At 35.5% G+C, this 12,693-nt stretch overlaps 1 protein-coding gene across 1 annotated transcript in view; it reads right to left on the bottom strand.

Annotated features, from left to right (window-relative positions):
• Positions 1 to 5,232: 5,232 nt before the first annotated feature.
• Positions 5,233 to 12,693, bottom strand: part of LOC123552315 (neurogenic locus Notch protein-like) — a 97,668-nt gene continuing 90,207 nt past the window's right edge. Inside the window, exons 51-57 of the mRNA XM_053542308.1 lie at positions 12,356 to 12,441; positions 10,736 to 10,862; positions 8,099 to 8,140; positions 7,766 to 7,834; positions 6,489 to 6,531; positions 6,070 to 6,137; positions 5,233 to 5,817 (exon numbers count right to left, since the gene is read on the bottom strand). Of these exons, the coding sequence (XP_053398283.1) occupies positions 5,626 to 5,817; positions 6,070 to 6,137; positions 6,489 to 6,531; positions 7,766 to 7,834; positions 8,099 to 8,140; positions 10,736 to 10,862; positions 12,356 to 12,441 (627 nt within the window). The 3' untranslated portion in view covers positions 5,233 to 5,625. The remainder of the gene's footprint in view (positions 5,818 to 6,069; positions 6,138 to 6,488; positions 6,532 to 7,765; positions 7,835 to 8,098; positions 8,141 to 10,735; positions 10,863 to 12,355; positions 12,442 to 12,693) is intronic.

The following is a 12,693-nucleotide window of genomic DNA, read 5'->3' as shown; positions in this document are numbered from 1 at the left end:
CAAAGTCATTCTTGAATTTAACCTTTGACCTCTAAGTATGACCTTGACCTTAGATATAGGGACCTGAGTTTGTGCATGACACTCCGTCTTATGATGTTGAACAATTGTGCCAAGTTACATCAAAATCCCTCCATGCATGAAGAAGATATGCTCCGGACAAAGTCTGTGGACGCCGGCCAAAAGCCCGCCCGCCAGGGGCGTTCTCATCATACGTCCCGTTTTTCAAACGGGCGTATAAAAAGCAGGCAACAACGGGTAATTAAACAAAACCCAAAGCTTTTAAAGCGGGAGTATTGGAACAACCCAGACCGAAATGCTCAAGCTGAAAATTTAAACAGTACACTAACACAACATGAATGTCGCGCTGTACGATCTGAATACAATAAAAAAGAAAGAAGTTGTCCGTACTACGGCGTAGGAAAAAAAAGTTAGATCAAAATGTGTATTTTTTGTACATTTTTAGTACATTACACGAGGAATTTTCTCAGAAATGAAAAAAGTATTTCATGCAAATTTTGAATTTTAAAAACTAATTTGTATCAGTCATGTACTATATTTGCAGTAGTAAAAAAATAAGAAAATTTGTAAGTAAAGCCATAATTAAAAAATCGTTTGTTTGCAGTGCTCCGACCCAGAATTTTAGGAGTGGGTAATTAGGTAGGGATTTTTTTTGGACACTTCCAACCCTCATTCCCTAAAACCTTTTACAGGACAGTTGTTCTCACTTCAGATGCTGTCAGACCCTTATTGTATGAAATGATGGCCTCTGTTGCATTTTTGGTCTAAGTTTTGAGTACTCAAATGTCATTAATCTGGACACAGGAAGAGACAGAAGATTTATAATGACCTCACTGCAGACCTCCAAAGCTTTCAACCTGTTTGTGGTGAGGTTAGGATGGGGAGAGGTAGGTAAGGAAGAATGTTTGCTGTCATCCCCCTGGAAATGTTAGAAATATATGAATGAAATGGTGGCCTCTGTTACATCTTTTGACAGGAATGAAATGCTGGTCTCTGTTATATCTTTTGACGGGAATGAAAGGGTGGCCTCTGTTACATCTTTTGACGGCCTCTGTTACATTTTTAGACAGGAATGAAAGGGTGGCCTCTGTTACATCTTTTGACAGGAATGAAAGGGTGGCCTCTGTTACATCTTTGGTCTAAATTTTGAGTACTCAAATGTCATTCATCTGGAAACAGAAAGAGACAGAAGGTTTATAATGACCTCACTGCAGACCTCCAAAGCTGTTCAACCTGTTGGTGGTGGTGGTGGGAGTGGGGTGGGGAAAGAGGTAGGTACGGAAAAATGTTTGCTGTCCTCCCCTGGTATGAATGAAAGCGTGGCCTGTTACACATCTTTTTTTAATGATAGAAATGAAATGGTGGCAACTGTGACATCTTTTGTCTTAATTCTGAGTACCCAGATATTATTAATTTGGACACAGGAAGTGATGGATGCATATAAAAGCCACATTACAGTTCAGCATAAAAGATCGAGAGGAATTTTTTAATTGTAATTACAAGTAGAAAATGGTGGGTTCTGGTGCATTTTTAGTCAAAACTTTGTTAAATAAAGGTAACTTCTCGGGTCACTAGAGGCAGGGGAGCGGCATAGGCCTCCCAACCCCTCCATCCCACCCATTTGAATCCAGGTCTGTCCATAAAAAAGAAACACGCCATGTCGTCTTTAACTAGAATGTGTCTGTAGGACACAGGGTGTGCCCCCCCCCCCCCCACTGGTACATTAGTCACAAATAAGGGGGCAATAATTCAAATGTTTGCAGTCTTAATGGGGTATAGCCTCAACAAACATTTTATGAAAAGGGTTCATTATTCTAGGCCCTATACTTTTTGAGCTATGAGCATCACAAACAAAAAATCCACTATTCTGGCTATTTCAAGGGCCATAACTCTGTAATAAGAGTAAGATTCTCAAGAAGAATGCCAAGAGTGCAAGGCCACATCATGATAAAGACTCCTGCAAGGTTTCCTGAATTTAAATCTAATACTTTTTGAGCTAGGCACAAAATTAGGTGAAAAAGTGCATTTTTTTACTATTTCAGGGGCCATAACTTTAAAAATAGAGGTGAAACCAGCCACAAAATTAGAGGTGTGCAAGTTTATACCATGATAAAGACTTATGCAAGTTTTCAACCATTTATATTAACTACTTTTTGAGCTAGGCGCGTCACAAGGTGAAAATGTGCATTTTTGACTATTTCAGGGGCCATAACTCTAAAAATAGGGTGCATAGCCAGACGAAAAATAGGAGGTACGCAAGTTCATATCTTGATATAGACTCATGCAAGGTTTCATTAATTTATATGAAATACATTTTTAGCTAGGGGTGTCACAAGGTGAAAATGTGCATTTTTGACTGTTTCAGGGGCCGTAACTCAAAAATAGGGGGCGGAGCCAAATGAAAAATAGGAGGTGCGCAAGTTCATATCATGATAAATACACATGCAAGGTTTCATGAATCTATATCAAATACTTTTTGAGCTAGGCGCGTCACAATGTGAAAATGTGCATTTTTGACTATTTCAGGGGCCATAACTCAAGAATAGGGGGCGGAGCCAAACGAAAAATAGGAGGTGCGCAAGTTCATATCATGATAAAGTATCATGCACGATTTCATCAATTTATATGAAATACTTTTTGAGCTAGGCGTGTCACAAGGTGAAAATGTGCATTTTTGACTATTTCAGGGACCATAACTCTGAAAATAGGGGGCGGACCCAAATGAAAAATAAGAGGTGCGCAAGTTCATATCATGATTAATATACATGCAAGGTTTCATGAATCTATATCAGATACTTTTTGAGCTATGCGTGTCACAAGGTGAAAATATGCATTTTTGACTATTTCAGGGGCCATAACTCTAAAAATAGTGGGCGGAGTCAGATGAAAAATACGAGGTGCGCAAGTTCATATCATGATAAAGACTCATGCAAAGTTTCATCAATTTATATGAAATACTTTTTGAGCTAGGCGTGTCACAAGGTGAAAATGTGCATTTTTGACTATTTCAGGGGCCATAACTCTGAAAATAGGGGGCGGACCAAAATGAAAAATAGGAGGTGCGCAAGTTCATATCATGATTAATACACATGCAAGGTTTCATGAATCTATATCAAATAGTTTTTGAGCTAGGCGCGTCACAAGGTGATAATGTGCATTTTTGACTATTTCAGGGGCCATAACTCTAAAAATAGGGGGCGGAGCCAGACGAAAAATAGGAGGTGCGCATGTTCATATCATGATAAAGACTCATGCAAGATTTCATGAATTTATATCAAATACTTTTTGAGCTAGGCGTGTCACGAACTTCGGACGGACGGACGGACGGACGGATGCACGGGCAAGACCAAATCTATATGCCCCCACCACTCATTGGGGGCACAAAAAGGCTATGAACAACGCACGAGGCCCGGTTTTGTTTGATCATCTGCAGTGAATCTCTATCAATCCTTCGTAAAACAACTTTTTTTAAGCTAAAAATATATCATAAGTAAGGAAAGAGGAACTGCCACGATATTTGATTTTTATACCGTTAAAATAACGATTACTGCACTAATCTACTAAAAAGTATAAAGATCGCTATACGGCATTTTCAGCATGAGTCATTTTACACCCTGGCAGATGGAACTTTCCCGTCAGGTGCAAGGCAAGAATATGTCTGTTTTGTGAACGCTGTCTAAATATGTGATTTTGTGTTCATATCCATCATGCATCATACGATTCTTTCACTGGTGGTAGCTGCAGATGGGAATATCTGGCTCGAGAGTAACTGTTTTGGCGGTAACAAGGCTCAGTTACCTGAGAGCCGGATATTTCCATCTGTACCTACAACCAGTGATTTATTTTATTTTCTTGCGTGCTTTATTCAACAAATAATAGTAAAAATAGATTCGAACAAATTACTTTCTTATAGCACTGTTTTCTTACAGTAGCATATTAACAAAGCGTTGGTGGGGCCTCCGTGGCCGAGTGGTTAAGGTCGCTGACTTCAAATCACTTGCACCTCATCGATGTGGATTCGAGCCTCACTCGGAACGTTGAATTCTTCATGTGAGAAAGCCATCCAGCTAGCTAACGGAAGGTCGGTGGTTCTACCCAGGTGCCCGCTCGTGGTGAAATAATGCACGGAAGGGCACCTGGGTTCTTCCTCCACAACAAAAGCTGCAAAGTCGCCACATGACCTATAATTGTGCTGGTGCGACGTTTAACCCAAACAATTAAATAAATAGCAAAGCGTTGGAACTTAACATCCGTAAACAGGAAGTACGTCATGACGGTAAAAAGATAAAGACTGTAACTAAAAAATGAGTGGAGCGCCTGTGATATATTACAGACTCCGGTATATACCGGATTGAAAAGAGTGGAATGACTATTATTTTTAATGTATATATTTTGTAACCATGGTAATGATAACCCTAATTTTTAATACTAAGTCAGTATAATTCACATTTTTACACTAAATGCGTGCAGACATGCAATAATTTTGCGTATTTTTGCCTGCGCTCCAATGAAAATGCTTTTGTGACTATTGCAGCACGACCGATCCACGTCTGTAGTGAGCGACATCAAAACATTCAGGTCTGTAGTGAGCCACATCGAAAGATAAAAGCAACGTCATAGTTCCGGTTTTGTCTGTAGTAAACCATTGTGTTTTTATCGTAAAATAACGTTACTTGCATCGGGAAATATATCATAAGGAACAAGGTATTTACTTTATAACCGGTTTTACGTAAAAAACAATTACTACATGTCATTTACAGCATGAGAGTCATCTTACACCTGAAATCCCATTCTGGTATGCAAGAAGATCTATACAAACACTAACGAAGAATTTTCATTTGAGTGCTTGCGTTCATGCAACACAGTTTATGTCCTTTTAATCAAGTAATTGCGATGCTTGTTCGTGCTATGATGTTAACATCCTCCTGGTGTATGCACGATAATGCAAAATACGCATTAATTTGTCTTGCAAGCTTGCAACTGGCTACATGTGTAGAGAAACAAACACATGTTTTATCAATGTTGTTTTTTTTTTATTAGAGAGCTACCTTAATATTATCATAGGGGGCGGGGGACCATTCTTTGAATGTATTCTACATCCTAGAAAGATTGTTGTACTTGTTGAATTTGTAAAAGCGATAGACATCTATGTATTTAATTAATTATTGATCATTAAGACTTGTGTTCCTGTAACGATAAAGCACATTCAAAAGGTTAGGTTTTAATAATTTAATATGGTAACAAAGGAGTATGTGAAAGTCATAAAATGCATACGTGAAAAATATTGGCACGTCAGCATATCAAAATAATACAGCATCATCAAAAACACAAAATAAAGATTTCATACATTGCACAATCGATGTAAAACCGTATTTGGGCTCGTCTTGCCCCATGGCACAATGAAAACATGGATTGGCAATAATGACCAGCATAAGTGTTTTTGTCATGTATTCGTGTTTCAAACATCCAATAATTTCAAGCAGAAAGATAATGTCATATTAAAAATGCAACATGAAAACGAAATTGTCAAGCTAAGTAATATAAATTTAAGTAAATCTTTTTCTCACTATTGAAAGATACATTTACTTTGCACTCAAATATACTTTATTAGAGTCTTGCAGATAATATATTTGTTTGTAACTGATCAGATACATTTTGTGAACATAATGAATAGGACCTTGAACTCGTAAGTTTGTTATGTGATTCGGCATTAAATGTAGCTGCACGTCTCCCGTTTCCATAGAAACCTAGCGGTGTGGAAAACTTCACCTCTTGTTGAGAGAAATATGGTTGTAAAATCTGAAAAAATTTAATGCATCCACTGAGATATAGTTATGTTATTACACGTAGAAAATTACTTGAATCAAAAGTAAATTTGTATAAATGCCTTAACAATGAAACGGAATCGTTACTTTTCATAAAATGCTTCCGTCGGGCAAATCTAAATGCAGTTGATCAAAAACATCTAAAAGTGTCAGATTATCTTAAACATATCTATTCAGACAGCATATAGCTAACACAAGTGAACGTATGTAACATCAGGAATTTTACCTTATCTTTCCAGTCATTGCTCGTCTCTTGTGCAAACTCTCCACTATCAACTAACGTTTTATTAGTATCTAAAACCATATATGATATAACATTAATATTTCAGTACGTTTTATTCGCTATCGATACATTAATTATATATTAGAAATAAAGCTTACCTTCTACACAGTTTTTAAACTGTTCATTTGTATATTGTTACAACTGTCATCAAAGGACAGGTCATTTATTATTTAATGCAGTCTTAACACTATACCTATTCCATATGTTTGTCTTTCAGATAGTAAGTAAAATTTACGGTATAAAATGTATTATCTTTTAGGTACCATACCTTACACTTGTCATTACATTTACTAAATAATAATAAATATTATAATACTAGATATAAGCAGGGCACTATGCAGCATAATTATGAAAGAGTTTACCTCTAAGGTCCTTTGACTTTCTCTCTTCTCTAGATGTACTTCTCTGTAAAATGAATGGAAGTCGTTTTTACATTTAGCAGATGACTTGGTTAAATAAATTAGGAAGTAAAATATCCAAAACAGTGATTTGTTGTTGAATACAATCATTGTTTGGTGTTCACATGCGAAGGAATTATAAAACAGTACGCGTCTGAAGGCAATCTAGAGATGTCGGAGGACAGCAACACTCGACTATTCAAAAGTATTGTCACTAAAAAGTTAAAATATATTAAGCATAGACACAAACAAGAGTTAGACGACAACAGTTTTGCGTCATAGATCTTTCCGCTCTTATGATCTTAATGAGATAACAGATTACAGAAATGCTAAGTTGAAAAGAGTCATATTTTTATAAAAAGGAAAACAGTGTTATGGGAAATGTGCTTTATATGTCATATCATCAGTTCATTCCTATTGTAATGGAAGATAAGATACCAGCTTACAAACAAAACTTAAATAAAAACTGCTTTGTCAAAATAAAAAAGGCATAATTTCACATCATTATTATCAATGCATAGAGACACCAGTTAACAAACAAAACTTAACCATAAACAAAAAAAAAACATTTCTTATTAAAAAAAAAAAGAGCGTAACTTCGCAAAAACGCAAAATACAGTAAAAGAACCTATGCATTGCATATCAGATTATCACAATGACTAAGTGTGTGAAATTTCAATCCATCCAAATTCATTCAAACTGGTGGATACTGAGATACCAACATACATTCAGAACTTAACCAAATCGGGACGCGGACGCCGATGGCGACAAATGAGTGAGATCAAAAGTTGACCTAACAATAATTTTATTCAAAAGAAAATCACAGTCTGGAATAAGAAAATCATTTCTACCAAGGAAAATTATCTACAGCCTCGACTACATCCACCAAATATTTACTTGTTTATATGTGGTCTTCAAGCGTCGCTATGCAATTGGACGCTATGACGTTATTATTATAACGTGTAAACATTGAAATTTTTAGCAAACTTTAACAAGAAGATAAATCGGATCGTATTAGAATGAAAGGCAAAATTAATCCACAAAACATTAATCTAAAAACTTCTCTCCACAACTGTCATTTACCTCAATTCCAAGTCCAAATACTGGAATAGTAATTTTCTCGCAATACCAGTAAAAGTTAATGGTCTCAGTGCTGTAAAAATGACCAGATTTAAAACTTTTGTTTGGTATTTAGACTGCGGGGGGTTGAAAGCATTATCAAAAAAATCTGTGTTACTTACAACTGTGGATTTTAATGTTTCTTTTGCGGACAATCTTCTTCTTTCCCGAAGCATCAAAGCTTTCTTGACCTGTAATTTTCAGATGAACAAAGCAGTAAGCTGTGATGGAATATGGAATAAAACTTTTATTCAAAGTTCATAAATAAATATCTGAACAAATGTTTAAATCATGCGTTTTATTTTCAAATATTTTTTTCGTTAATAATGATATGACTAATTGTTTTCTTTGTAGTTATCCAATATCGAAACATCTCGAACACGCACATAACCTAACTTTTATTATTTTTCTAAAATATCAATTTAAATGTTAACTGAAAGATTCATGACACATACCTGACGATCGAGGAGGCAGTGAAATAAAAAGATAAAAAATCCCTGAAAATATAAATATAATTTGTTAAACATTTTCATTTAGCGTAACGAAGTTTATTACATGTAGGTAGATTATACCTGCTTAATTAAGACAATTTATTTTTAATTGCGATCACTTTGTGTATTCAATGGCGTATTTTTACCACTTTTTATCTTAACTATTTTAAATTTACAGAAAGTAACAGAAAATTAGCAAACATACACTAAATCAATAATATGTTACGATATCCCGTTTAAAATCGAAAACAACTGCACTTTTAACTTGAATTAGGAGTTACATGCGTTTATCTGTGAGTTTGCTGAGATAACTAATGAGGTCAGGATATCGTTTCAAGATCAAAGGGAAATCTTTTGAAAATATTAGTAGCGAAATTAAAACATTGTCTCTCAGTCATACGGTGGTGTTTCCTCTCAGAGTATACTGACAGTAGGCCAAATACAATCTGTATATGATAAATAAGAAAAGCTATGAACACCAAAGCTGACTTCATTTCTGATAATGTGATGAACAATTTATTTTCTTAGACATATAATCCTCATCATACTAAGGCGGCAAAGGTTGTACTTAATTTGGACACACACAAAAAACGTATCCAGGGTACCGTTTTCGGGACTTTGAGCTAAACTTGCATGTTTAGAATTGGCTATTAATATTACTAGAAGTTTATCCACAGGACATGGACATGGAAGCACCCCATTTACTGTCATTGTATAGTTATATACTGAACAGCAAAAGAAACTATCCAGATGTATAACTGGGGTATTTTTTTATGAAATCAATTAAATTGTTTCCTTCATACAACATTACACTTGAAGAACTTCACGTGTTAAATTTAAAAAGAAAAATCGATCAACCGCGAAGTCGGTAGTCCCACAATAGCCGTTTTGCACTAACTTCATGTGCGCGTGTAATTAACGATTTTCTTTGTGTAATTTTATTGTTATTTGAAACATTGATTGAAACACTCGAAAAACAGGATAAAGTTGAAAAATATTGTTGGTTGCATGGCACTACTGAATTAAATTCAGCGCGAGCGCGCAATTGGGATGTTACAATGCAACAGACGTGCAGAAGATATAGCCAGAATTTCTTGCAAAACGGCTATTGTGGGACTACTGACTTCACGGTTGACTGATTTTTTTAAATCTAACACGTTACGTTCTTCAAGTGTAAAGTGGTATGAAAAAAAACAAGTCAAATTTATAAATTTAAGTGTTTTATTAAAAATACCCCAGTTATTCATCTGGATAGTTTATTTTGCTGTTCAGTAAATGTTATTTGTTGACAATTGCAAGACTAAGTAAACTCTCATATTAGCTTTGATTATGGGTGTGAGTCATCGGTGGGCGGGGTTTAGATACTATATAACGCCATCAAGTTAAACAAGACACAAGAATCTGAAAGAGTAAAAATATATATCTTTTACTTTACGTGTTTTTGCGTGATTAGGTTGGAATAGAAATGTCAGAAGGTGGAGGTTGGATTGTAAAAAGGTTTGGGGTTAAAGCCGAAATAAAACACTACATGCACAACTTAACACGCTGAACAAATTCCTTAAAAGTGTCATGGCTCCATGTCAAATTCGTTTTCAGATACGTGTGACACAAACGTTTAGGCCCTTAACGCATACTTTAACTAACACAAGGGTCATAACTCTGGGGATGAGGAGTAAAATTCTAAATTAAACCATAGGTGCACAGCGTCACATGCTAAATAATATTCTTGAACAGTTTCATTATTCTAGTTCAGAGGCTTTTACAGGTATGTGCCACACAAACTTGTAAGCTCTTTATGCATATTCTTTAATTAAGGGCTATAACCTTGGTTTGACTGCGTGAAATCCCAAGAAAACCTCAAGGGCACAATTTTCCGTGCTGAGTAATACTCCTGTAATGATTCATAGCTCATAGTCAAATTCATTTTTAGAAACATGTGACACTTTTAGGCCATATGCATATGTTGACTAAACCAAGGGTTATAACTCTGGTCTGGCTGAGCGAAATCCGAAACTAAATACCAGGGTGCTTAACTTTACATACTGAATAAGAATCATGTAGTATGTCAGAAGTTTAGGTCACATATTTTTGAATGTGTTTCTTTGTTTTGGGTGTAATGCCGTTTTTCAACAGTAGCTCAGTTATGTAACGGCGGGCAGTTAACCAAACCAGTGTTCCTGGATTCTGTACCAGTACAAACCTGTTCTCCGCAACTAAGTGTCAATTCCAAAGAATGACAACGCGTAAGCCTTAATGGGAGCTTCTAGGTTTATGTATGAAGATCGATATTATTACGCGTTCATATAGGCAGTTTTGATCTTTAAAAAAAACGTCAAGTAGGCATATTAGTATGCACTAAAACTTACGTGGGGGTACATGTTTGCTAATCTGATCAAAAATGATAGGTGATCATTTTTTTCTAAATTAATGTTGCGTCATTGTGTGACTTTTATTTTTGTAGTTTTTGTCCTTGTGTTACAGTTATATAAAAAGACGTCCCCGTAGTTAACATTTTGTAACATATTAGTAGCAATTCTATCGAAGTTATTGAAACATTTTAATAAAACCCTATGCCTAAATTAAGACTTTCAATGTAGTTACCTGCAGTCCATTTAATATGGCGAATATGTACTGAACGAAATAGAAACTGTCGCTCATATAGAATATTCCAAGAATCCATGACAAACCCAGCACTGGAACCAGCACGCACAGTGACCTAAAACTTGTTCTGCAAAACAAATAATTATAAAATTTATGTTTGCCACAGCTGAAGTAAATTCTTATTCGCACAACGCTTGTCGAATTTTCATATCTTTGCTAAGTTTTAACGAAAATGTTTTAGTCGGAAAAGGTAAGATTTTGTTTCAACTGTATTTAATGTGAAAAAAAAACAAGCATTTCAGAAATATAATAAGCATATCGTTTGGATTTGAATGTTATCTTATATTATAAAATAAAAAGAATGGAAAACTTGTCTTGTTAGTCATGAGGCAAGAGAAAAGTAAACACAAATAACAAGTAGCACATTTAGGATTTAAAGCTGCCATTACTTCAAAGTGTTGTTTATGAACTGGTCTCTTATGCGGATATGGATATTCTATGTGACTGTGTGCAGACTAAAACAACTCTTTCAAGCCAGTCTTTTACGTCAGATGGACGAAATATTGGTCACGCTAAACAAGAATAAATTATTAACGACAAGAGCTATTTGTAAAATGTATATGCACCCCATGGTGGCCTGTCAGAGGAAGCTGGGTAATTTTGTATACTGTGACCTTAACCTTAACATTAATGATTGCAGATGATCTGTAGAGGTCGTCAACTGACTTCAAGCAATCATCAAGCAATCAGTTTGAATGCTATAGGCAAAAATGTTCTCTAGTAATTGACAAGAAATCGTTGCCAATCTCCAGGTGACTTGATGTAACGACTAAAAATAATAAGGGTCAACTTTAAACAACGAGATATTTGACGGTCATAAGCCCAGACGTGTTCCAAATATTTACTGAAAAAAAAAGTTTCACAATCATTTTGACCTTAACCTTTGATCAGCTGAGCAATAAATTAATAGGGCTCATATAATGACCTCATACAATTGTTTTCTGATGTCAGAATACTGCATTCTCGCATACCAGACGTCTACCGTGGTTCCCCGGGATTTTGACGAACATCTGATGGATGAGAATGGAATACTGAAGCGTTCTTCAGTTATTGAGCAGAAAAGGTTTTCAGGCCTAGGACTTTTGGCTTACTGACCCCCGCAACAATGTAAATACTTGTTTCAAACACACGAAATCATCCTATAAAACTTGGTGAATGTCTGCCAAAACATTTTAGCTACTTAGCAGAAAACGTTTTCAGTATAATTTGACCATGACCTTTGACTTATTAACCCTCAAAACAACAGAGGTCGATTCTGCCCAGAGGCAATTATTCTATGAATTTTAACGACTGTAGGCCAGGGCTTTCTTTAATAATTGATTAGAAAACTTTCAAATCTGAGGGCAGTTTGACATTTACGTTTGCCTTTCAGACCACGGGCAATCATCCTATGAAGTGTAGACTAAAGAGTTCTTTAATTATTGATCGGAAATCAAATGGCTTACCAACCGGCCGACTGACAGACAATGAGCCTCTTCTGCGATTGAGTTGCATAAAATGTTGGTTTTATTTTGTACAATGCTTTAATAATGGACAAGGATAATAACTCAGATTATTTACTTTATTTTTTCCAAAACTGTTTTTGTCTCCATAGATTTTGTTTGGAACATTACACGCATGACAATGATCAGACAAATACCATTGAACTGAAATAAAAAATATATGTTACAAATGAAAACACAAAAAAAAAGCATGGACAAGTTTCGATTAAAAGTTAAGATAGACCCATTTAGACCATTATTTCACTAGCAAGAAGCAAACAAGTCGTAACTCAGCAAATTCATACATTGTTGTGATAAACCTACGTCGCTTAAAGGGGACACAATTCATTCAGAGAAACTAATTAAGCAAAATAGAAATAAAACATCACCAACACTCAGCAACATGCCAAGACAGAA

This window comes from Mercenaria mercenaria, chromosome 4, assembly GCF_021730395.1.
Source record: "Mercenaria mercenaria strain notata chromosome 4, MADL_Memer_1, whole genome shotgun sequence".
NCBI classification, from domain to species: domain Eukaryota; kingdom Metazoa; phylum Mollusca; class Bivalvia; order Venerida; family Veneridae; genus Mercenaria; species Mercenaria mercenaria.
The sequence above is the reverse complement of the archived record's forward strand: the minus strand, read 5'-3'. Positions and strand labels throughout refer to the sequence as shown.